The sequence below is a fragment of the Rutilus rutilus genome (genome assembly GCF_951802725.1).
Source record: "Rutilus rutilus genome assembly, chromosome: 19".
In the NCBI taxonomy this organism is placed as follows: Eukaryota; Metazoa; Chordata; class Actinopteri; order Cypriniformes; family Leuciscidae; genus Rutilus; species Rutilus rutilus.
This window is the reverse complement of record NC_140232.1, coordinates 7,288,505-7,315,319: the sequence shown is the minus strand read 5'-3', so window position 1 is coordinate 7,315,319 and position 26,815 is coordinate 7,288,505. Positions and strand designations below refer to the sequence as shown.

The 26,815-nt window shown below is 43.5% G+C and overlaps 1 protein-coding gene across 1 annotated transcript; it reads left to right on the top strand.

Annotated features, from left to right (window-relative positions):
- The first annotated feature begins 405 nt into the window (after positions 1 to 405).
- On the top strand, positions 406 to 12,021 carry golm1 (golgi membrane protein 1). The gene is made up of 10 exons (XM_084390121.1): positions 406 to 564; positions 2,051 to 2,221; positions 2,687 to 2,857; positions 7,772 to 7,826; positions 7,907 to 8,009; positions 8,097 to 8,202; positions 8,308 to 8,488; positions 10,558 to 10,692; positions 10,779 to 10,961; positions 11,214 to 12,021. The coding sequence occupies exons 2-10, from the start codon at positions 2,090 to 2,092 to the stop codon at positions 11,327 to 11,329; spliced, it is 1,182 nt and encodes a 393-aa protein (XP_084246247.1). The 5' UTR covers positions 406 to 564; positions 2,051 to 2,089; the 3' UTR covers positions 11,330 to 12,021.
- The last annotated feature ends 14,794 nt before the right edge of the window (positions 12,022 to 26,815 follow it).

The window sequence follows — 26,815 nt, the reverse complement described above, 5'->3', positions numbered from 1 at the left end:
AAACCAAGATCAAGTAATTCCTACTAATTTAACTTTATTAAATTAAGATAAATATTTTGTAACTTCTGTCCTTCATGATAAATTAACATAATTACTTTTTCAGTCAGGCAAAAACCAAACACAATAGAACCTCACTGGCATGAGATAAAGGTTTAGCTAAAAGGATGAACTGTACTCCCAAAAAAAGGGATTTTTCATAAATGTAGGTTTTGGGCATGTTGTCATATTTTATCTTACAAATGAATACAGTTTATAGATTTGTTGCCTGACAATTTGATACAAGTTCCATTGTGAAAACACATGTCCTGCTTTTATTTATTTTCTGGCTAATAAGAGTGTAAAAAGTCTGCTCAACTGTAGTACCTCAAACAACCATTCAGCGATGAAAGAAACTGTTTCCTGAAAACACTAGAAGTGAATCAGAATGAAGTGCGCGTGCGCGTTGCTGTTCAAGGCAAAACGCTGCAGTTTGTTGAGTGATTTCATCCCGGAAAGACTCCAACGAATATCGAGATGTCCATGTTTTATCCCTTTTCCTGACGAGACCTTTTACATTAATCGCCGGTAAGGGCAATTTGACACCAATACATTCAATTTTGACACTAATATATAACATTTATCTGTAAAAAAGAGGAAAGTGTAACTAACGTTAACGTAATAACAATAACAGTAGCTGTATTAGCAAGCATGCTACCAGAACAAAAGCAGTTTCGTACTAAATGGATTTACATGTTGAATGTGTTTGCAGTTTGTGGGGCTTGTTTAATATTATGTTTTTCTAATTCTCCTTTATTTAATCATTCGTAGAGTAAAATGGCTCTATCATTTGAAAGGCACAGTGTCAGTACAGTAGTAAAGTGTTGCCTCCTGCAAAAGTCTGGTGATGGTGAACATGATTAATTGCAGTCTCTGTTTCTACACCACACTGGTTTGGTTTGCATTTGGTCCTGCAGTACATCCTGAGCACTGAGTGTTCTCTATATTGCATCTGATTTGTGATTCATGCAAATAAAAAGTGCAAGATGTGTGTTGGTATCTGACGAACAACAGGTTTTCATTCAAGATAACATCCAAACAAACAATAGGAAACATTCCATCTTTTCAGGTTTTTTTTTTTTCTTCCTTATCTCTCTAAAGCCTGACATAAAATAATAGCCAGAACATTTTTTTAATTATTATTTTAAAACGGAACAGTTTGCACATCAGGCTTTAGAGGCTCTCATACTTGAGGAGGAAAAACATCTCAATAATGTATGGATAGTTAATCAAGTAAACCAAAGTTGCTTCAGTCTAGTAATGGTTAATCTTGAAATGATTACTAACAATATACAAGTTATTCTTTCTGTAATTTTATAATAATGAGTAAAGATTTCACAGCAAAAACACGCATAAACCACGAACTGAAGGGTGTTTACTTGCTGAAATGTATAAACTATCAATAAGACGACAGAAGGCATCATGTAGTAGATCGTGTATAACAGGTTTTTCAGCTAAGGTTTGATCATTTAGAGCCCTTAGAAATGTGTGAAAAAAATTCTACCAAACAGTTGAGAAGAAAGAAAAAATAACTAGAGAATAACTATATTTTCAACCCACAGACTCTAATGTGATTGTTACTATTAATAAAACATTGGCAATTGATCATTGCTGTGAAACATTATCTGCATGTCTTTGAATAGATTAAATCAACTAAATACTGAAACAAGTTTGGTGAGTTTTGAAAAAAGTCAGTCAGTCTCTGAAATTAATCTTCATGCCTTTGAAATATGACCATCTGACCCTTTTAATGACCAATTACATGCTATATTCTGACATTGTTGATGAAAATGGAATATTCTTGAAAACTGCAGCGACAACTAGTGACTTCTATGTTTAACACACAGTGCCCAAGTAGTAGGTAAGATTCCACAGAAATGTTGTGTATTTTCGCAGGCAAGTTTTAATTTAGCTAAAAATGCCTCACTTCTTTTTCTATTTGTATTTATGTGTTTGTTATATCCTGAATTATGGGGCTATACATGTCTGTACTAAGTTTATATTTCCCTTTCAGGAACCCATCTTTAAGGTGTTTGTGGAACTGTGATAAAGCATGATGGGTGCACTTGGGAACGGTCGACGTGGCAGCCGCTCTTCATCTTTGCTGTTGGTGGCTCTCATCTCCTGCATCCTCCTGCTTGGCTTCAACTATTGGGTCTCAAACTCAAGAAACGTCGAACTGCAGGTTTGACACTGTGTTTGGATATTGCCTTTGGCGAGTGGCGGTGTGAGTGGCTGCTTAACTTAATAGGTCTGTCTAGAAAGGAGCTTTGTTTAAACATTATAATTTAACATTTAATTTAATATTCAACAATAACATTAATTGATATTAAATGTAATATTCAACAATCATATTGATCTGCCTGCATTGACACCATTATATGAGAACTCAACTGAGCTGGACGATGACCTCATGGTTTTCTCCAGATTGCTATATATATAAATGAACTAAATGAATAACTTTTTTTACAACAAAAATGAAACATCACTGAACTTACTTAAGCTAGACTGTGATGCTATTTTCTTCTAGAAACAAACTTTGTTGCATTATTTTCCTGTTATTTCTATAAAGCTGCTTTGAAATAGTCTGTATTGTAAAAAGCGCTATATAAATAAATGTGACTTGACTTGACTTTGTGTTGTTCTCCAGAGCAAGATATTGGAGCTGGAGGACCGCATGAGGAAGCTGGCTGTAGAAAGCGACAGAGAGCAGCAGAAGGCCGAGGATGAGACGCGCAGACAGAACGAGCAGCTGGAGTTAATGGAGGAAACACACCAAAGACAGCAGGAAAGCGCTCTGAACACCTGGAAAAAAGAAAAAGTATGAAAACACTCGTCTTGCACTCACTGACAAGAGTTCAGGTGGAAACTCGGAGCTAGTAATCATCCAGTTACCTGTCGTGATTTAGGGAATGAATCATGTTTATTCAAATCATTTTACTCTATTGATTTGATTGGCAGTTCAGTAGGTTTTGATGCTGAGCAGGTAAGCTGTCCTGCCCTAATGCCCTACATCAGTGGTTCTCAGCCTTTTCAACTCAATGGCCCCCATATTGGCCATAACAATATTTAAAGGCCTCTTGACTTCTCCAGTGATTTTCTGGATAAGGATTAAGGGATATGTTTGCCATCATCCGGTGGACTTTTGACAGCTCTTTTGAAAACTACAGATAACATTTTTGGACAGTTTCCCTACCGTTTTGGCAAAAGGGTCACCACAGCCCACAGAGTCATGTAACACTGATTTAAAACAAAAATGTCACCTTTTTCTCCATAGACAGCCGAGTTTTATTTAAAGCCTGTCTTGTCAGCGGTGAATCACCCCTGTGTGGATGAGGATTTTTTTAAAATATGTTAGCTGTATTTTTTCTAGCGTAAATATAAAAAGGTATATTATAAAAATGCACATGGAGTTATGAGACTTTTTCCAAGTTAAGAAATAACACTTTTAAATTTGTGGCCTATTACACAAAGCCGTACAATGGGCTTCCAGGGTAACTTTGAATTTTGTTTGGGAAAACTCTAGTTTTTCAGGCTCAAAAAAATGGATTGGTTTTTAGCAGTGTTCGTCGTTTCTGCATGGTAACTTGAGCTACACGACTAACCTGCTCCTGAGAAGGTTTTATTCTGAGTAAGAAATAGCAAACTAAAATGCATTAGGCCTAATGCATTACACATAAGTATTATTTTACATTATTTTATTTTTAACTGTTAATATTTCACTTTTAATTTAAATTAATATAAATGTACATATAAACTTTAGAATATATAATGTTTTTGACATTTTCTTTCATGCTCTTTAAGCTATATAAATTATTAATTAAATAAATTCAGTTGATTCACTTGTGTTAGTACAGTCACATATTCTTCCAGCTGCCTTCTCGAACTTTTGTGGCAGCAGCAGTTTTTTTTCCTGCCTTGCAAATGTTTAGATTCATGATATTTTTCATAATGCTATCTTGGGGCGTTTTCACACCTGGCTCATTTGGAGCATTTGTTTCAGAACCTGGTGCGTTTTCTCCCTTAGTTCAGTTCGTTTAGGCATATATGAACACGGCAATCACGCTCAGATCCACACCAAAACAATCGCTCTGAGATCGCCTGAATAAGGTGGTCTTGGCACAATTGAAAACGAACTCTGTGGAGGTGAGAAAGCAATCCGACCCAACAGACCAATGAACCAAGCGGTATCATAATTCACAATGGCAAATGTGTTATTTAACAAGCAGCAGTGTCTGATTCTGTGAGTGAGCACATTAGTTATCGCAGTTGAAAACCAAAGTGCGTCACTTCATCTTAATATATATATATATATATACAGTGAGGAAAATAAGTATTTGAACACCCTGCTATTTTGCAAGTTCTCCCACTTAGAAATCATGGAGGGGTCTGAAATTGTCATCGTAGGTGCATGTCCACTGTGAGAGACATAATCTAAAAAAAAAATCCAGAAATCACAATGTATGATTTTTTAACTATTTATTTGTATGATACAGCTGCAAATAAGTATTTGAACACCTGAGAAAATCAATGTTAATATTTGGTACAGTAGCCTTTGTTTGCAATTACAGAGGTCAAACGTTTCCTGTAGTTTTTCACCAGGTTTACACACACTGCAGGAGGGATTTTGGCCCACTCCTCCACACAGATCTTCTCTAGATCAGTCAGGTTTCTGGGCTGTCGCTGAGAAACACGGAGTTTGAGCTCCCTCCAAAGATTCTCTATTGGGTTTAGGCCTGGAGACTGGCTAGGCCACGCCAGAACCTTGATATGCTTCTTACAGAGCCACTCCTTGGTTATCCTGGCTGTGTGCTTCAGGTCATTGTCATGTTGGAAGACCCAGCCTCGACCCATCTTCAATGCTCTAACTGAGGGAAGGAGGTTGTTCCCCAAAAAATCTCGCAATAAATGGCCCCGGTCATCCTCTCCTTAATACAGTGCAGTCGCCCTGTCCCATGTGCAGAAAAACACCCCCAAAGCATGATGCTACCACCCCCATGCTTCACAGTAGGGATGGTGTTCTTGGGATGGTACTCATCATTCTTCTTCCTCCAAACACGTTTAGTGGAATTATGACCAAAAAGTTATATTTTGGTCTCATCTGACCACATGATTTTCTCCCATGACTCCTCTGGATCATCCAAATGGTCATTGGCAAACTTAAGACGGGCCTTGACATGTGCTGGTTTAAGCAGGGGAACCTTCCGTGCCATGCATGATTTCAAACCATGACGTCTTAGTGTATTACCAACAGTAACCTTGGAAACGGTGGTCCCAGCTCTTTTCAGGTCATTGACCAGCTCCTCCCGTGTAGTTCTGGGCTGATTTCTCACCTTTCTTAGGATCATTGAGACCCCACGAGGTAAGATCTTGCATGGAGCCCCAGTCCGAGGGAGATTGACAGTCATGTTTAGCTTCTTCCATTTTCTAATGATTGCTCCAACAGTGGACCTTTTTTCACCAAGCTGCTTGGCAATTTCCCCGTAGCCCTTTCCAGCCTTGTGGAGGTGTACAATTTTGTCTCTAGTGTCTTTGGACAGCTCTTTGGTCTTGGCCATGTTAGTAGTTGGATTCTTGTGGACAGGTGTCTTTATGCAGCTAACGACCTCAAACAGGTGCATCTAATTTAGGATAATAAATGGAGTGGAGGTGGACATTTTAAAGGCAGACTAACAGGTCTTTGAGGGTCAGAATTCTAGCTGATAGACAGGTGTTCAAATACTTATTTGCAGCTGTATCATACAAATAAATAGTTAAAAAATCATATATTGTGATTTCTGGATTTTTTTTTTTGATTATGTCTCTCACAGTGAACATGCACCTACGATGACAATTTCAGACCCCTCCATGATTTCCAAGTGGGAGAACTTGCAAAATAGCAGGGTGTTCAAATACTTATTTTCCTCACTGTATATATATATATATATATATATCAGGGGCGTTTCCAAGGGAGGCAGTGCCTCCTCAAAAAATTGGATGAGAAAGTTGTCCATATTATAAAAATAAAACAACGCAAATATTATCTAATGTGACACTAAAAAGTGTATAAATCACTTGTTTTTCTAAAGTAACAATGTCCAACAGCGACACCAGCAGGTAAAGTTACAGCGAAACGCCATGTCCATTGGGTTAGGACAGACTCCCTAAAGCGTGCACTGGGTTAGGTGGGGGTAATTAAGAATGAATGGGGGAAAGTCACATGAGAGGAGGCAATGCCTCCACCGCGCTATGATTGGATATCGCTGGTTCGTGCGATAAATCCCGCCTCTTGTTTTCATGCAGGTTCACGAATCAGTCTGAATGAACAAAATGATGGCGTTTAATGGAAAGACTAATTAAACAACTCAGCCATTTAGATATCACTGCTTTATGTCATGTCAAAATCAAACTTGAAATGGACTGAAAACATGATGACTTGGAATTTTTTTGTGAGTAATCAGCTTGGTGAAATTAAAGGTACATCATCTGTAATTAGTGTTTACCGAGCTTGATAACTGATGAAAATAAGACAAAGAGAGAGAATATATATACCTGTCCTGTATATTACAAAAGTAATTGAAATTGCTTAACACAACATATGTTTCCCCTTCTCAGAAATCTGGTTGCAGCCGTTGATAGCTTCCTTCCCTATAACCACTGTTCCTTTAACTTTGAACTTGCAAACTATGCTTCCAGTGTTGTCTCCAGGAACATTTAGTGCCTTCGCTATCTTTTGGTATCCTGTTCCTTGTTTGTGAAGGGTGATGATGTCTTCTCTTAACTTTGTGGACCATTCTTTTAACTTACCCATATTTCTAACATGCAGTCAAACAAACCTAGCCAGTTCAGATATTTCATGTGTTCTAGCTCTAACTAAGCTCTAACTAATGCAGCCCTTGATTAGTTGCATCAGGTGTGCTTGAGACAACATCTGATTTGTGCTGTTGTGAGGGATTCTACTCAGGGACACTGAAGTCATTAAAAGTTGAATTTTCAGGTGAATTTGCAGAAACCACTTGAAACATTTGTTGTGTTGAGCTATTTCAATTACTTTTGTTTGATTTGTTCATTGCAAACAGCTGAAAGTCTCGACAGCGAACTTGTCAATCCATCTTAATGGATGACGTGGAGGAAACTCATAAGACAAATAAGAGTACAGTTTTACTCTCATGTTACTTACTTAGACTCATTTTGGTAAGTTTTGAAATGTTGCCTTGTGAAAGCCAACCAAAGCAGGAAGAAAATGCAACATTGTAAAAAATTAAGATCCTGTTTCGGAACAAAGCAAATTATCAAAATTTCTTGGAATGCCCCTAATCTTCAGCAGACAAGTGAATCATAGCGATTCGCCTGCGATAAGTGAATAAAACGGACAATTTTTAAATCATTTTACATCTTGAGGCCTCCTTTGAAATTTGTTCAGGCCTCCTAGTGGGTCCTGACCCCCTGGAACCACTGTTCTAGATGGGTTGCCCACTAGGTTTTAATGCACATAAATGCTCTTATTAGGTTTTGATGCCCAGGCCAGAAATGCTGTCTGTATATGCAGGTATGCTAGCAGCCTAGCATGTTCAAAATGGCGCTACCTTGACTAAGTGTTATTGATGCCCAGAAATGCTATCTATATAAACAGCTATGCAATTATACTCAAAATGACTCTGTATGTAGGCTGGTCACTAGGTTTTAATGGCGAAAATTGGATTTTGGATATGCTCAGTGTATGTTTTTAGGTCTAAAAGTTTTCTCTCTGTCATAGGAGAATCTGAAGATCAACATTTCCTCCAGTGCTAAAATGGTGCAAGACATGAAGAGTAAGTGTTTACCTCATATTTGTGCTACTGTATTTAACTCTGTAACGCATATCATCTTTCCTTCACATTTTTGTTATTAGACCGTATGAAGTCATTACTGCAGGATGCGAGCAAAATGCAGAGTGAGCTGAAGTCCTGTCAAATGAACATGGACACGCTCAGTAAGAAAGCCAGCAGTGAGATGTAGGTCCATTCTGAATGCTCTAATCTACAATCCCAAAGACATTATACTGCTTGATCAGTATGATAATGGCTGTATGTATTGTGCAGGTCTCAGTGCAACAAACAAATTGAGGCCATGAAAGAGGAATGCAATGGGAAAATGGCAGCTGCCAAACTGGAAAAGCAAAGGACGTCTGAAAAGGAAGCTCTACTGGTACGGCTATGAGAAAAAAAAAAAGGCCTTAAATAGTTCCTTTGTGATTCCTATTTATTTGCTGTCTCTTACCCCTTTTCCACTGACATAAACTGTCCTTCACAGAATGCTGATGGTTCCATGCCGAAAGTCTCTGTTTCAAAAGCCAAATCTGATGTTCCCGCCTCAAACCATTCAAATAAAAGTGTGGCAGAACCTCCAAACGGCAAACCAGATGGGAATTCACAGCCCAAAAATGATGCTGAGGTCCAAAACAATGAGTTAGCGGTGGAGAAAAATGAAGAAGGTGAGAATTGCCTGTTTGAGCATGGTTTGTAAATGGTCTCTATATATGGGTGAAGGCCCTCATTTAATGCATGTCCGATAACTTAAGAGTACTAGCTAGGTCTGTGACATTGGCCGTTTCTTTTTTTATAGTGGCTGGAATTAATTATAGCCTATTATTCACACAAATAATACACAATGCAGAAATTATGGCTGTAATGTGATTCTTGAACATAGAAAACAATAGAAATTATACAAAATTTTGAAACTAAGCCAAGTTTAAATATATTTCCCCACAAAGATAAATTCGCCATCATATATACCGTTCTGCGATTTGAGAGGAATGTGGGACAGGAGCAGGACAGAGTCTATCTCTAGTCTAAAATCTTCATTTCTTCTCCTGACGTTCCAAAGCAACTGACCTTGTAAAAGGTCTGAAGAGAACATTTTATCTTCCGCCGGTGCAAGGCATTTAGGATATAGTATATTTGATTTTGCACTGCCAGAAAAAAATTAATTACAGGCATGTGTGCAAAAAAAGGTCCGTCCTACAGCCAATATAGTAATTAAAAGTGAATGAAAGGAAGAAACGTTTATAATCCCTGCAAAAATGGGTGAGACGTGAGTGAAGATTTGGTAATTTTCCATTTTCAGTGGAATAACTGAAATCAGGTGACCTGATCGCAAAACAGATACAAAGCCGTCAAATGGCTTAAATTGATGGGCTCCTGTACCTCTCTCATTCCTCACGTATCCAAATGTTTGCGATGTAACATTTAATTGCTTACCTATTATTTCTTTTGTGAACAAAGCTTTGTGCTTCACTCGTGTTGTAATATTCATGTAAAACTGCATTCACATACAAACCACAGTGGTGTGGCGGTTGTCAGGTTGAACAGCTCGAAGCTTGAAGAAGCTTGAAGAAAACCTCTCCACAATAAACCACATGATTTTCATGCCGGTAGCACAATGAGTACCCGTATCGGCATGAAATGAATATTCACTCCATCTCTTCTCTAAACGCACATTATTGATCGGATTTCAAATGACTCAGATCCTCCGGTGAAACGACAGACATCTCTCTGATGGCGTATGCAGGACTTTTCCAATCATTTAATGTGCTTATATTCGCCCCTGCAAGCTTGTGTTCGTCCGCCTCTGTTTGTGAGTGCAATGCCCACATCTCAAAATCCAATCAACATCCGATGCCTAGAACCAAGTCCTCGTCTTTTATCTTTTCTTTTTCAATAGTCTGTTCGGATAAATACTTGGAATTACATCATAATATGGAAGAAAAGGTATACATCACAACTTTAATCTTTTCACTTACTGCAAACTCATAATAACATTGAAATTTGCTTCCCAAGCCTGCTGTGTAAGAATAAATCATTTTTATAATTATACTTTTTTTTTATTCATAACCATCTATTCAGATGTAGCAGGTGTTTAGGATAGAATTAGTAAAAAAAATTGATGTTTTCCTCCTTACACTCATTGTTTTAATTGGAATACCTCCCATTTGGTCAGACGGCTGCGTAATGTTTTGTCGCTCAACATTTTCTGTAAAGCTGCTTTGAAACAATGATTATGTTAACATGCACCCTCATATTAGGCAATATTGCGATTAAACTGTACTTCGTAAACACAATACTTCAATCAAATACCAATCAACCAACCATAATCGTAGTAAAATATATGGTGTATGCTGATTTTAAACGCTATAAACAGGCATGTAAACACTTTAAATGTGTATTGTGAAAAGCTAAATAAATTTGAAATATAGTCTGTCGTTTTTCATAAGAAAAATCATAAAAAACGTACGTTTTAGCGTTCCGTACTATCACTCTTATTAAATGTGCACCGTTAAAGCCCTTCACACCAACATCATTGTCCATTGGTGTCCATAGTTATTGTTCTTGGTGTGAATGGGCCTTTAAGTCTTGTCAGTTTTTTTTTAAGAAATACTCTATTCTCTGTTCCTCCAGCATGTCAAGTCACATTTATTTATATAGTGCTTTTTACAATACAGATTGTTTCAAAGCAGCTTTACAGAGATAACTTGTTTAACAACATTCTGTCTGCTCCTCTAAGATGCTGTGATTTTGCAAGACTTACCCACCCCCACCTCCAAACGGACCAATAAGAGTGAGACTCTTAACAGACCAGCCAATGAAGAAGTTCCAGGAGCAGTGGTGGACATTAAAGGACAGGCTTCAAAGGCCATAGGTGGGGTAACAGAGAGAATCCAGCCATTAAAGCACAACACACACACACACACACACACATTACTAATTTTATCTGTCATCATGCAGATACTGTGCTGGATGAAGCAGGGATTTTAGAGCCAAAGGAAAATGACATTGGGATTGGAGACGAGGAGGAGGATGATGTCAAAATTGGGTACAGGAAAGAGGAAGATGCAGCAAATGGGAAGGAAGACGCCGTTATGTACGACAATGAGGGCGAGATAGAAAAACAGCTCTCTAAAATTAAAGGTGGGTCTTCAACATCATGATCATCATACAAGTAGACTTTTTTTTCCATTTTAAAATGACTATATAAAGATGTTAGGAAATTTCAAGTGTAACACTTTTTTTGGTAGCTTTTACAAACTGAGGGATGACGTATTATATGTGGTAATTGACAGCAAGTCGATTGATAAAGTTGTGAATAATAATCATCATTATATGTCAAAAGTACTTTTGTCCCATGCAATAAGATTACGAATAATTTTCTTGTTTCCACAGATGAAAATCAAGGTGCAGGTCTAGATCTAGAGGATGATGTGGCTAATTATAATGGTGATGATGACAACCAACCGGAGTCTGAGGACGATAAGCAGGCGGAGCTCGCAGCGATGTAACAAACATGCTCCTGATCACGACGAGTCTGCTGACAGCAACATTTTCTTCAGCTGAAGACTGTCACAAACCCTTATTAGTGTCCTCCCAACTGCTCGGCAGACGTTTAAAAGGTGGGAGAGGAAACCTGCTGTAAAGACTCATTTGTGCTGGTGAATTCTGCACTACTGTGTAATGAAGGATATGAGTTTATGTCATTAACAAACTATCTCATATGTCTTACCAGGACAGGCATGAAGAAGACATTCTTTTGCTAGTACTGATTTTAGTTTAAACTTGAATGTAACTACTTATGACAACAAGCCTTTCAATTAATGCATCATGGTGAATTTTCCCTACGTCAAACCTCTTATTAAATGTAAGATGCTTTGCTCTTGTACAAAAACAACTGCTGATTTGTTACAAAAACGGCTTTATCTTGTCTTTATGTTCCGTTTTGAGGAAACTGGATGTCAACATTTTAGCTACTGAAAACACAGGAATATTAGATGTTCAGACTAAAAGACACGTTCCTCTTCACTCATTTAATAACAGTGCAATCCAGGCTTTTATTTGCTGTAAAAGTATATTTTTATGTTGATTTAATAATTTTTTTACATTTTCATGTTGGGAACTGGAATATGTTTTTAAAAAATATGGGTTTCTTACTGAATTTCTGATCTCATAATAAAAATTATTTTGTTGCGCTACTCTACTTATTGTGTGCATTTAATGGGTTAACCATGTAGATGAGCAATGACTGCGGCATTTTATAATGGAATGAGTACTGCATGGTACATGCTGCATTGTCACAGGACCTCACTATGTCGCATATTAATTTAGCAAGTAACATCCAGTTATCACAGTAGTACTCCATTGCACTTTTGTGTAAAAATGTCAACTTTGGCACTATCAAATAGTTCAAGAAGATGTTAAAATTCGTAGTTAATTTCTGTCTTTTTCATCACACTGGAAATAGAAGAATGTATCCACATTGTTGGATATATTATCTATTTAGTATGCTCTGTGGTGTGCTGCACATTTTGCCAATGCAGTAGGACAGGTCATGGAGGTATTCCTTGCGTACTGATAATTTATTATACTGAGCACAGTGTATATTCTGCTAAATAATAGTATGCCATTCTGAACGTAGCCTGTGTAGTGTGCTCTCCTTTAGGAACCTAGATGCTAGTTAATGAACATCTCATAACAATATTTCATGCTCTATGTCTATAATACATAACATAACATTTTAAGGACCTATCAGCCTGTGTCTTCTGGAGTTTCATGACAAAACTTTGTATTAATGTGAGTGGCAGCAATGCTGATGCAATAAGCACATTAACTTTTTCCCTGCCATTGATGAAAATTTCCATAATTTATAGCTGCGTTTCTACCAAAATTACCCGGAACAGTTTGTCCCAGACCTGTTGCTACCTGCTCCATCGCGGTCTAAAGTTTCGTGAAAATTAGGCAAATTTGTCCGGTGACATAGGACTGCGCGCAACTTTCCAGTTCCTACTGGATTTCATTCTCCACATATAAGCGTAATGAAGCCTGAACCTTGTTGTCGGTCCATCGGACGTATTTTGTTGACAACAACTCCATTGTTGATTCGAATAGCAAACAACTCTTACTTAACGCACCGTAATAAACTTGTAAAAATAGTGGTTCTAATAAACTTGTAAAAGTAGTGGTTGAAATAAAATGCTGCGTGGAGTCAACCAATCAAAATGTTGCGTTAACTCAACCAATCAGCATGTTCAGCACCCAAGTCCCATCCCCGAAAGTTCCTGAACTTTGAAAAAGTACTACCTCGCGAGCAGGGACTTTCTAGGGGGGAAATTTTGACCCGGAACTTCATTTAGACCCTGGTTCTTGCGGAGGAAACACACAGAGTACTACCCCAAAGTCCCTAGTTTCTGGGGAAAGTTCCTGTGGGGGAAATGCGGTTTATGAGACATCGCTTTCCCCTCATTGGTGGAAATTTCCAGCTTTCCATAGGGGGCTCTATGACACATCTTTTGAATGTATGCTGAATCTCCTGATCAAAATACATGTGAAGAAGAAGCAGAATTATCAACCTGATGCTAAAAAGCTGTGGCCATGTAGACTAGAATGTGGAAAGCACATGGCCGTCATCCAAATGCTCCAGTAAAATGGACAGAATAATTGACACAAGCTAATTCATCGGTTCCTCGTTTTCATGTCCTGCACCAGATAACATACTCTTTTCTCTTATGGGCATAGAGGTGTCTAATAGAAAGAGCCTGTTCCTATGTGCTCGCTGTGGTAACACATCTGATGCCGGCAGTCTCCGCTGAGCAGCCAGACATGCAGATTCCACAACTACAGATTGTGCCGTCCGCTTGAGAGAGAAGATCCCTCCTCAGCGGGATAGTCCAGGGAGGTGCTGTCAACAGCTCCACTAACTCCAGGAACCATGGCTCATTGAGGCACTCCTGGAGGGGATTGGGTCAGGGATAAGAATAGTGGGCATTGAGTGTTTCCTGCCGAGGCAAATAAATCCACTTCTGCTTCCTCGACATGTTGTATATCATATTGACAGTATGAGGGTGCAGCCACCATTCTCCAAGGACTACAGTCTCCCTTAATAACAGGTCTGCGCCGCAGTTCACATGGCCAGGAACAAGCAAAAGTGACTTGTAGGGCTCCATGTGGCTCCATGCAAGCCTCTGTAGGGGCCATCTTTGTGATTTATGTCTGCCAGCACTGGCATGTTGTCTGCATGATTGAGAATGTGGCGGTGATGAACCTTTGGGGGGAAGAACTTGTCCCATTGCCACATTCTAAAGACTTCCACCAATCCGCTGATGTTCCGCCGGTTTAAAAGGCCCATTGACAAGGATTGAGGAGATCAGCGCCAGATCTCAGTCAACATCCATGCCTTGAGCTGTCTGTGTCTATGTTTTGTAACGTCATTTACACCTCTTCAGGCAGGGTAGGCAGGATTTTTCTAAAAAACTTTTTCCCAAATATGTTTAAACTGTCTTTATATACCAATACATAATTAAAATGTAAGTACTCTGAAAAAGAGAGTATAAAAATCGAGTGTCTGTAGTCCTCGCAGGACTGCAATAAACACAGCTACTGATTCCACCCCCTCCCTTCTGGGCTCCTTCCAAAGCCACGCCCCCAAAACACATGAACGCGCGATGCCTCAGCTGGAGGTTGCCAGCGCCGAGCGGAGAGGAGCGCAGTGCATGTAGTGACATCATGTCAGAATTACATGTAATAAAATACCTACCTTTATCATTATGAATATAAACAACTAACATGGCTGTTAGTACTCACTATCAAGCTAGCATATCGATACTGGTAAAGTTTAAAATATATTGAGTTTGATTCGGTAAGCAGCTAGTAACATAAGGCAAAGCTAAAAACAGGTTGCATTGATACACGGTTTCCCATTACCATCAGTTACACTGTGATGAAGGTGAATTTCGTGTAAGATTCATAACATATACGGTGTTTTGCATGTAAGAGCTTCCACGATGAAACTTAAGCACTGTTGGCTCTGATGAGGATTAACGTTACACTCAGGTGACAAGTAGCCTACCTTTCTACCTTTCTAGTTCCTTTTTTTGCCTTGTTTGCCTTCGCTGACTGTATATGCAGGTACTGGGAATTTTGACTGCTCTTTCTCTGCCATAATTCTCTGTGATTCTTCCTAGCTTCCGTGCCTCTCTCCGTGCCTCTTCCCCTCCTCGAGTCAAACTGGTGCACGCATGTGGGCAGATCCTGTAGTAGCGGGGGTGGTAGCCATGGTAGCGAGGGAGAGTGACAGTCGCCCAGCCAATCATTTCATTCGTTCCGAATGGAAATAAGTAGCTGTTTATTGCAGTCCTGCGAGGACTACAGACACTCGATTTTTATACTCTCTTTTTCAGAGTACTTACATTTTAATTATGTATTGGTATATAAAGTCAGTTTAAACAAATTTGGGAAAAAAGTTTTGTAGAAAAATCCTGCCTACCCTGCCTTTAACTCTGTCTTCCTGGCTGTTTCAGCTACTCGCACACATGGAAACAGTTGTATCTCATGTAAATGTTGCGCAATCATCCCGTTTACATCTTTAAGCACGTAACATTTGGTGGTGGCAGCGGTGGGATATTCCTTTAAAGGGATATCTTATTTTCTTGGGATGAGTCTTGTGAGGTATGCTTTTGCTTGTGTGCTGGTGGAACAACCATGAAAGGTGTATTGCTTGTATGAAAAGCAGTGAGTGCAGGTTCCGTATGAAAGGGTATATATTGGAGTTTAGTGTTTGTCGTGTTAAGTTTAATTAGCATGGCTGATTTTGATCTGGTTAGTTTTGCGAGTGCACCGACTGTCGAACAACTGGATAAGTGCAGGAAGGATGATTTATTGAGTTTCCACATTAAAGTTTCTGACAGCAACTTAAGCGAGAAAATAAAACAATTATAGTACAGGAGTTGGGGAAGTTAGGTGTGTTAAACTGTCTGATCGATCTGAGCGGGATCCTCTTGGTTCTGAAGCGTGCCCTTCTTGGACTGGTGAGGAGGATGCGAGAGAGACTGATGAGGCGGAGGGTTCCGAAGCCAAAGCAGTTTTGCCGCCCTTCGAACCTTTTTCTCCAACCTTGACTGGGTCTGGAGGTGAGTTGAGTTGATTATGTTAGAAGAATTTAAAAGCTGTATTCCTGATCGTATTGTTGTCTACCTAAATGAACAGAAGGTGACATCATTGTCTCAGGCTTCTGTTTGTGCTAATGAGCCTTTCGTGATGGAAGGATTTGTGTCTGTAAGTGACCAGCCAATGGATCAGGTCAAAGTGACCATGTTGCGTGATATGGGGGCTATGCAGTAGTTTATAGTGGCAGCTACATTGCCGTTCTCTGAATGTACTTTTTGTGGTAGATTGTGGATTCTGAACCCTTCTTGTTAGTACGCAGCCTTGAAATGAGCACTATGACGGTTCCTTAGCATCAAATTGATTTGAAGTCAGATTTGTTTTCAGGACTTGTGAAGGTGTGTGACAACCTACCAGTGCCTGGAGTGAACTTCATTCTTGGTAATGATATAGCTGGTGGTATAATTTTGCCGCTGCTAGAAGTTTGTGATAAACCGGTTTAGTCTGATCACACTGATGAATTGTTCGAGAGATTTCCTGAGGTCTTTTGTGTTTGTGCTGTGACGCGATCACAAGCTCGTAAATTCGCTGATGCAGATGATTTGTCCTTCACTTTCATGGCACCTACGTTTGTGAATGAGGCTCTGGTGGCTGAGAAAATGAAGAAAACCCTGCGAAAGTGTATTTCCTCTGTCGTTCCTGTTTTAGTTTTTTTTGGGGGGGGGCGGGGGGGGGAGTGTTACGTTCAACATGTGTTTGTGTATTTTTCGTACACACGTTCCATGTGTGCTTTTGTTTCTATATGTTACTCTTAGGTTGTGATCATTGGCTGTCCATCAGATACGTGACGTCACAACGTCACACATCAGAACGTCTCGGTTACGGATGTAACCCTCGTTCCCTGAGTGGGAACGGAGACGTTACGTCGGATGACGACGATTGGGGTTTCGCTTAGAAGCCTATCACCTTCGAGTATATAAAACGAGCCAATGGCAATGAAATGCCATGGGTCTGCGGAATTTGCATAGCGTAACTCCGCCCGCCGCAGGGGGTATATAAGGAAGTACGCTGCACAATGCAGACATGCCTTCGCTGAGGAGCCGAGACTGGCCCCAGGCGTTTTTCAGCGGTACAGCGGAAGTGGCAGGAAGACGTAACGTCTCCGTTCCCACTCAGGGAACGAGGGTTACATCCGTAACCGAGACGTTCCCTTTCGTGGTCACTCCGAGTTACGTCGGATGGCGACGATTGGGGTTCCAGTCTAATCACGCCACCTCGGCTGTCTTCCAGTGCCCTGCGTAAGTCTGAGCTCCCTGTTGTGAGACTAGCACGAACGAAGGAGTCCTACTTAACACAGGGATACCAAGGTACACTGGGAAGCATATCTCCAGAGAGAAATATGCAATCATGCCCAGCCATGATGGGGGGGACTTAGAATACACATATGACCCAGAGGGATGCATATGGAGAATCACTGGGGTGTCCAGCCGCAGGTGGAATTTTAAACCCCAGGGGTGGCAAGGTGGCTTGCCAAGGGAAAGACACACGCTCACAAGGAGACTTACAGTGGAATACACATGTGGGGGTCGCCCAGAGGGGGAACCATGCACATGGAGGCACCTAGTCAAGCGCAAAAGCTGCGTTATGGCAGATTGGCATAACTCAGGCGTTGACGTCACCAGTGCTGGAGGAACTCAGAGCTTATCAGACTCACCTGAGAGAATATCGCACGTATCCCGTCCGTGGAGAGGAATGGCGAGCAAGCGAAGACACCTGAGCAGAATCTAGCACCGGCTGGTTGAAGCGAGTACATGAGAAGAAACTGGCTCTACGCGGAGATTATAGAATCTCGCGAATGTGTTGGGTGTCGCCCAGCCTGCAGCTCTACAAATGTCTGTTAGCGAGGCGCCATGCGCTAGAGCCCAAGAGGAAGCCACACTACGTGTGGAGTGGGCTTTCACACCAAGGGGGCACGGGCGACCTTGCTGCTGGTATGCCAAAGCAATGGTATCCACTATCCAGTGAGATAACCTTTGCTTTGAGAGAGCCTTTCCCTTCAGCTTCCCACCATGACAGACAAAGAGCTGGTCTGAGGTCCTGAAACACCGCGTTCTGTCTACGTAAGCACGGAGGGCGCGTACTGGACAGAGCAGTGCCAAGGCTGGGTCTGCCTCCTCCAAGGGCAGCGCTTGCAGGTTCACCACCTGGTCTCGAAAGGGGGTGGTAGGAACCTTGGGCATATATCCAAGCCGGGGTCTCAGGATCACGTGAGAGTCAGCCGGCCCGAATTCCAGGCACGCTTCGTCAACCGAAAATGCCTGCAGGTCCCCTACCCTCTTGATGGAGGCCAATGCAACCAGGAGCGCTGTCTTCATTGACAGGACTACTTAAGCTCCACTGATTGCAAAGGCTCAAATGGAGCACTCTGCAGGGCAGTTAGAACCACTGAGAGGTCCCAAGAGGGAACGAGGGGAGGACGAGGAGGATTTAGTCTCCTCGCTCCCCTCAGGAACCTGACGATCAGGTCGTGCTTTCCCAGAGACTTACCATCAACTGCTTCGTGATGTGCGGCAATGGCGGCAACATACACTTTCAGGGTGGAGGGAGACAGCCTTCGCTCCAACCCTTCTTGCAGGAAGGAAAGCACGACACTGATCGGGCATTTCGTGGGTTCTTGATGTTTAGAAGAACACCAGTTGACGAAGAGGTTCCACTTCAACGCATAGGCATGTCTCGTGGACGATGCTCTAGCGGAAGTGATGGTAGCCACCACCGCAGGTGGTAGGGTACTCAAACCTGCCTCGTCCCGTCCAGGAGCCACACGTGGAGGTTCCAAAGATCGGGACGAGGGTGCCATAAGGTGCCCCGTCCCTGAGAAAGGAGGTCCTTCCTCAGAGGAATTGGCCAGGGAGGTGCTGTCGCGAGGAGTACTAGTTCGGAGAACCAGGTCCGGTTGGGCCAATACGGGGCAACCAAAATGACCTGCTCCTCGTCCTCCCTGATCTTGCGCAAGGTCTGCGCAAGAAGGCTCACTGGGGGAAACGCATACTTGCGTAGGCCCCGCGGCCAGCTGTGCGCCAGTGCATCCGTGCCGAGCGTGCCCTCGGTCAGGGAATAAAACAGGTCGCAATGGGACGAGTCGTGGGAGGCAAACAGGTCTACCTGTGCGTCGTCGAACTGATCCCAAATCAGCTGAACCGTCCGGGGATGGAGTCGCCATTCTCCAGCGAGAGGCCGAACTCGAGACAGCTCGTCGGCCGCCTGGTTCAGGTGTCCCGGGATATAAATGGCTCGAAGCGACCTCAGATGCTTCTGACTCCATATGAGGAGGTGGCGAGCGAGTTGCGACATACGGCGGGAGCGTAGACCACCTTGATGGTTGATGTACGCTACTGTTGCGGTATTGTCTGATCGGACTAGTACGTGCTGACCCCTGAGCAGCGCATGGAAGCGGTGCAGGGCGAGACGTACAGCCAGCAACTCGAGGCAATTGACATGCCAAAGGCGCTGGGGTCCTGTCCAGGAGCCCGCGGCAGCATGACCATTGCACATGGCGCCCCAGCCCGTGTTGGAGGCATCTGTTGATACAACAACATGCCGGGAAACTCGTTCTAAGGGCACTCCGGCCCGTAGAAAACTGAGGTTCGCCCACGGGGTGAAGGTCTGACGGCAGGCTGGAGTCACTGGGACTTGGAGCGTGCCGTGTTGCCATGCCCACCTCGGGACTCGATCGCGAAGCCAAAGCTGAAGCGGTCTCATATGAAGCAATCCCAGCGGCGTTACTGCGGCTGCGGATGCCATATGCCCCAGGAGCCTCTGAAAAAGTTTCAGTGGAACCGCACTCTTGCCCTCGAACTGACGAAGACAAGTCAGCAGTGACTGCGCGCGCTCGCTCGTAAGCTGCGCGCACATGGCGACCGAGTCGATCTCCATACCGAGAAAAGAGATCCTCTGCACGGGGCAGAGTTTGCTCTTCTCCCAGTTGACCCGAAGGCCCAGACGGACTAGGTGCCGGAGCACTAGGTCCCTGTGTTCGCAAACCTGGTCTCGAGAGTGAGCTAGGATCAGCCAGTCGTCGAGATAGTTCAGGATGCGAACCCCGTGTTCTCGGAGGGGAACAAGGGCTGCCTCGACGACCTTCGTAAAGACGCGAGGAGACAGGGCTAGCCCGAAAGGGAGAACCGCGTACTGGTATGCCTGCCCCTCGAAAGCAAACCGTAGAAACGGTCTGTGTCGAGGTAAAATGGAGACATGGAAGTAGGCGTCCTTCAGGTCGATCGCTGCAAACCAATCCTGCGGCCGCACACACTGGAGGATGTGTTTGGCCGTGAGCATCTTGAATGGCAGCCTGTGAAGGGAGCGGTTCAAGACGCGCAGGTCGAGGATTGGCCGTAACCCACCGGACTTCTTGGGTACAATGAAGTAAGGGCTGTAGAAGCCGGACTTCATTTCGGCTGGAGGGACAATCTCGATCGCACCCTTCGCCAGCAGGGTGGCGACCTCCGCTCTCATGACAGGGGCATTGCCACCGACCATAGTGAAGCGGATTCCCCTGAAGCGGGGAGGAGATCTCGCGAACTGAATCGCGTAGCCGAGCCTGATGGTTCTCGCGACCCAGCGGGACAGTCTGGGAAGCTCTAGCCAGGCCTCCAGAAAGTGCACCAGCGGGGACATACGAACCACAGACGTACCGTCGGTGGGGCAGCGAGGCGGAATGACCGGCACCGGCGAGGGTGGCATAGCGGCCCTGTGCGGGGGCACGGTCATTAACCGCGTCCTGCCAGAGGAGGCCAGGGGAGGGCGCGCGTCCCACGGGGGCGTGCTCTGGCAGGGGTCTGGCGACAGAGGGGGATGAGAGGAGCGTGGCCCGTGGGCGGCGCGTGCTGTCATCCCACACCTCTGGGACAGAGGAGGGCGGCAGTGGCGGGACCCGAGGGTGGCGCGCACTGCGGCCCTCGGACTCTGTCGGCTCAGGATTGGGGAATTCAATTCTGTCTTCAACCACATCAAAGTACTGCTCGTCGTTGGACGAGCAGCGGGGAGTGGAGAACAAAAGATTCTCCCCCGGCCCTCCACCGGGGGAAGGAGTGGCCCTGCTACCAGCTCCTGGGACAGAATTGAAGCCAACCCTGAGCAGCCCGTCTCGGGAGCGCCGCTCGGCCTGGCGTTTAGCGGGCGGCGGGGCTAGAGAGGGCTGTGGCGCCTGCCTGCGGCTCTCTCCACAACGCGGCCCGGGTGAAGGTTGCTGCTGGGGCCGTGCGGGAGGGGCGGCCGCGGGAGGGCGCCCTCGGCGGCGAGCAGGCTGAGGATTCTGTGCCGACAGCTGAGCAGCGGAGCGTCGGGGCAGAATGTACTTGATAGCCTCAGTCTGCTTCTGGGCGGTCGAGAACTGTTGGGCAAAATCCTCGACCGCACCGCCGAAAAGGCCGGCCTGGGATATGGGAGCATCAAGCAGACGAGTCCGCTCGGGCTCACACATATCAGCCAGGTTCAGCCAGAGATGTCTCTCCTGGACCACAGCTGTGGACATCACCAAACCCAGGGAGCGCGCGGTCACCTTCGTCGCTCGGAGAGCGAGGTCGGTGGCGGCGCGCAGCTCATCAACGAGCCCTGGGTCTGTCCTGCCCTCGTGCATGTCACGAAGCATCTGGGCCTGGTAGACCTGCAGAATGGCCATGGCATGCAAAGAGACAGCTGCCTGTCCCGCCGCACTGTAAGACTTCGCCACGAGAGTGGACGAGAATCCACAGGCTTTGGACGGGTGCTTAGGATCACCACGTGATGAAGCGCCTGCCGGACACAGCTGCATCGCGACAGAACGTTCAACCGTGGGAATCCCAGTGTACCCACAAGCATCAGCTCTATCGAGGGGAGGAAAGGCGGAGAAAGCCGACGAACGATCGCGGGAAGACATGGGAGCCTTCCAGGACCGCGTGACTTCCTCATGCACTTCCGGGAAGAATGGTATTGGGGTTGGGCGGCGACGAATGTCAGCGGCCGCTCCCAAAAACCAATCATCCAGCCGCGAGCGCACTGGATCGAGCCCAATGGCCGCGGCTGCCCGGGAAAGCATGGCAGTCAACTCGGGATCAGACTCGGGCAATGCTGGCACGCCCGAGGGCGGCAACACAGCTGAATCCTCACTTCCCGAGGACTCATGCCCACCTTGTGATGCAGTGATCGACATTGCATCCTCCTGTGGAACGCGAAACGAAACGCGCGGGGCCTCCGTAGAGGGACCGGCGGTTTCGGTTTGCACGCTCGCGGGTACCAATGCTGAAGAGGGGTGTGTGGACCGTGGACGTATCGGCGGTTTGTCCCACACAGATACCCTCAGGTCACCCTGGCCACCAGCCGAAGTACAGCCTCTCGGGGAGACCGTAGATCGGGGTGTGGATGAGGGGACTCTCGCTCTGATGAGCTCATTGAGTCTCGACCGCAGCATGGAGATGGTCATGTTCCCGCAATGAGAACATGAATCATCCACAAACGCTGCTTCAGCGTGATCAACGCCCAAACACGCTAAGCAGAGATTGTGCCCATCAGGAGAAAATACATCGCGACCACAACCAGAAGTGCACGGGCGAGACATCTTTAAAAAGACGTGCCACATGCAATGCTCTTTTTGTGAGAGGAAAACTCCGCGGATGTTGAAGCGAACAGGGAGAAATCACACTAACTGTCAGATCACTGACAAGATCAGCAGGGAAGTGTGCACTCGCTGAAATCGCCGTCACACCAACACCGGAGAGCTCGCTCGTCTCGAAGGTAAGAGAAGACTAACTCAGAATCTTTGGCTTGCAGGAGTGGAGAAGTTCTCGGCTCCGAAGCGAAAGCATGTCTGCATTGTGCAGCGTACTTCCTTATATACCCCCTGCGGCGGGCGGAGTTACGCTATGCAAATTCCGCAGACCCATGGCATTTCATTGCCATTGGCTCGTTTTATATACTCGAAGGTGATAGGCTTCTAAGCGAAACCCCAATCGTCGTCATCCGACGTAACTCGGAGTGACCACGAAAGGGAACTGATGTTCCACCAATCCGCTGATGTTCCGCAGAGGAGTGAGGAGATCAGCTCCAGATCTCAGTCAACACCCATGCCTTGAGCTATCTGTCGAACCATGATCACGTTAATGCTTATGTTGTGGTTTTGAGATTAGTGGTTTTCAACAGTAACTCTTGTCTTTCTGGCTGTTTCTGCTACTCGCACACATGGCAACAGTTGTATCTCACATAAATTTTGCGCAATAACCCCGTTTACATCTTTAAGCACGTAACATGAGATATCAAGAGAATTGGGCATTTCCAATTAATGTACTAAATAATTATTAGGGCCAAGCGAGGAAGGTGCGTAGGCACCTATTTTAATCGTTAGTGTTCTTATTATTCTTCCGCTTCTTCTTCTTGTTCCAGGGGGCTTGGGAATCTAGCGTGTTAGGGGCTCCGCTATAACCCCCAGTGCTGGCTTGCGTCGATAGACACTGATATGGTATATAAATGATAGCATCAGCTATCTGGGCATTTCCAATTAATGGCCAAGCATGGAAGGTACGTAGGCACCTATTGTAATTGTTAGTGTTCTTATTATTCTTCCGCTTCCTCCTCTTCTTCTTCCGCTCTTGAGTCCATAGCAGCTCATAGCACCGCTTGCGGGAAAGTAATGAAATTTGGCACATAAATAGAGGACAGTCTGAACATTAACCACAGTGATTTTGGAGTCTCTAAATCAATCCGTCTAGCACCACAAAACTGTACAAATGTTCATTTACTTTTTATGCTAATAACCTTTGAACTGTAAGGGCTAGAAACAAATTAGGGGCCAAGCACTGAAAGTTCTTCTGCTCTGGAGGTCTATGGCAGCCCATAGACCCGCTTGCGGGAAACTTATGACATTTGGCACACTGATAGAGGACAGTCTGATCTGTCAACATAGCAAATTTGGAGTCTCCAAATCAGTCCCTCTAGCGCCACCAACTGTCCAAATTTGCACTCATGTTTATGCGAATAACTTTTGAACCATAAGGGCTACAAACTAAATTTCCTCTGATTCCATTCCTTTGAGAATTTTTCCGCCATTTTGAATTTTCTGAATATTTCGAACTCGTCCTAGAAGGTTGCTCCGATTTTCGGTACTGAAAGTACTCAAAATGTTTCAGGGCAGCGACACCTTTCGATCAAAAGTTATAATGAAATTTATACCGTAATTTATACTGTTTGGTGACATATTGACACCAAACTTTGTATGTGTCATTGTCACCTCACTCTGACAACATCACATCAATTTTGTAATTGCGCCACCTATTGGTCGAAAGTGATAATCCATTAAATCATATTTTTAATTACTGGTTATATGATTTTTTTGCCTAAAATCCTCTTTAAATGTCTTTAATTGCTAATTTTTGCAGTTGGTCTGACACTCCCAGCCATGTTGGCATGTCTTATCGTCTTCTTTGCGCTTGGCCCTGATAATTGCTGCTTGAATTGCTGATTCCTTGGCTCAAGACGATTCAATTCCTTAATGACATTTTTCCGCCATTTTGAATTTTCAGAAAAACCTACTTTTACTAACTCCTTTTGGTTGTTGCTCCAATTTCCACGAAAATGGATTTAGATCATCTTCAGATCTTGCTGACAAAAAATGAAGGAATTCAAGTTTATCCGTCAAAGCAAAATAATAATGTATTTTAGGCTACATCTCTGTAATGCTTTAGCTGATTCTGACCAAACTGGCTGTTTTATGACTACCATGACCTGAGGGTATCTGCACAGTTTCAGCGTAGTGCCACCTAGTGGTCAGGAAATATGGAAAATAAATGTTTTTGCTTTTAACTTTTGAACGGTTTGACCAAAACTGGTCTCTTTAGATTTGGTGCAGCATGCCGGGTCGAAAAATAACCAATTTTTCCATATTGGTCATTTTGGACATCGGCCATTTTGATTTTTGTTATAAAATGCTATATTTTAAATGAACACATTGGCATATCATTTCGAAACTCTGTACGTGTCATCTGCACCATGCCCTGAAGGAACTTCAAAAAGTTTAGAGACAACGTCAAAAGTTATAATGAAAATTCCAAGAATGCTAATAACTTTTGTTTAAATTAGCCTATTGTAAAGAAACTAAATAGTCTAAATAGATTCCTTGGGTCATGCCAAAAACATAGATTCCAATTTTGCCATAGTCGGCCGAACTTCCTGTTTGCCATTGTGATTTTCTTTAAAAGCCTACTTTTTCTAACTCCTCCTGGACCTAGACCGTTGATCCGATTTTCACCAAAATCAAATCGTATCATCTTCAGATCATGCCGGCAAAAATGTTGGGATTTTGTGTCGTTAGACAAAATCATTTTCGTATACCGCATCAACAAATTTGATGGCATGATGCCAAAATGACTCTGAGGCTGGATCTCTGCAATGCTTTGGCAAATTGACAAACAAACTTTGTATGTGTCATTGTCACCTTTCTCTGACCACATCAGTTTTGTAACAAGCGCCACCTATTGGTCAAAAGTGACAAACCATTAAATCATATTACTCGTGACTGTATTTATGATTTTTCAGCCATTTTGCCTAAAATCATCTTAATATCTTTAATTGCTCATTGTTTCATTGGTCAGTTGCTATATTATTATTATTATTATTATCATTAGGCTACTTTTATTAATAAATTAATATTGCGATTCATTTGCCCCACAATAATTTCGTAGTGCATCACTGCATAACCAACACACTGCAAGGATAATAAAAGATAAGTTAGATTAGCTTACTTCTCGTTTAAAAAAACAACTTGTTTAATGAAGATTTTTTATTTATTTTTTAATTCACAACGAATGGGCCACAAGAGAAATTTTAAGAAAATAAATTAAGACAATTATCTACCTTCATCTGCACAACATGTTGAAGTAGATTTAGCTCTCATCATCTCTGATGAGAATATGCGTTTTTAATGCAGTGTCAAATGCAGTTTTTCCTTTCACTTTCTGTAGTAAATAATTTAATTCTTCACCGATATGACTCTAATGCAAAGTTTGCACATTACTCGTGCGATATCCACTGGCTCGCCTTCATGGTTTAAAACGGAAATTTAAAACGGTGCGCGCCATTTCCCGTGATAATAAAATTCAGTAAATTATTAAATAAATGAGTGAATAAACAAGTAGGCTCAATTAATCTAGCCCACACACTCCAGTTCAGTTGATGGTTGTAATGCACAAAAAGCTGGTCTGCAACGACCAATAAACTGAAATGAATAAGAAGAATTTGATTTAACTAAGAGAAATCAAAGACTATGCGACTATGGCTGTGCAATATGTTCAAAATGTCATGTCCTAAAAGTCAGATAAGCAGTATGTACCTACGACCTGTAACGCAACTGGCTTACACCGACAGAGAAGCTAATGTTAGCATTGGGCTAATACTAGCTACAAAAGTAGCTACGTTGCCTAACGTAACATATGTCATGGAAATAACAAATCCCCCCTTTAGCAAAACAAATAATTACCTGTCCAGCAGAAAGACCGCAACCTCGGCATCGCTTTTCAGGCCCTTCAGCTCCCTCAGTTGTCTCCACCGTTCAAATGCTGCACCGATGTTGACGCGAGTTTGTCCTCTGGCTTTATCCAGTGCCTGTTTTGTTGCAGCCTTTTCTGCCTCCGATTTTCTTTTTTTAGGCTTTTTATCAGGGCGAGCAGTTACCAGCAAAGCTGGCATTGGTAGTTTTTGCTGCATTTTCTCTTCCATTGTGCCGCAAACTCCTGCTTACTCGGTGTAGTGAGCTGAATATTTCCGGGAACGGTGACATGTGACGAGTGCATGCAGGGCAGCGCACACAGTGGGACTCGGGCACGAGACATGAAGGCATCTGATTGGTTCTTTACATTCGCACCGAGTGGCAG

Bases quoted from the DNA above. Each gene is read 5' to 3' on its own strand.
- golm1 (XM_084390121.1), top strand. From the start codon at position 2,090: ATGATGGGTGCACTTGGGAACGGTCGACGTGGCAGCCGCTCTTCATCT. The intron at 2,222-2,686 runs GTTTGACACTGT...GTTGTTCTCCAG, and splicing joins CAAGAAACGTCGAACTGCAG to AGCAAGATATTGGAGCTGGA. The intron at 8,010-8,096 runs GTAGGTCCATTC...TGTATTGTGCAG, and splicing joins AAGAAAGCCAGCAGTGAGAT to GTCTCAGTGCAACAAACAAA.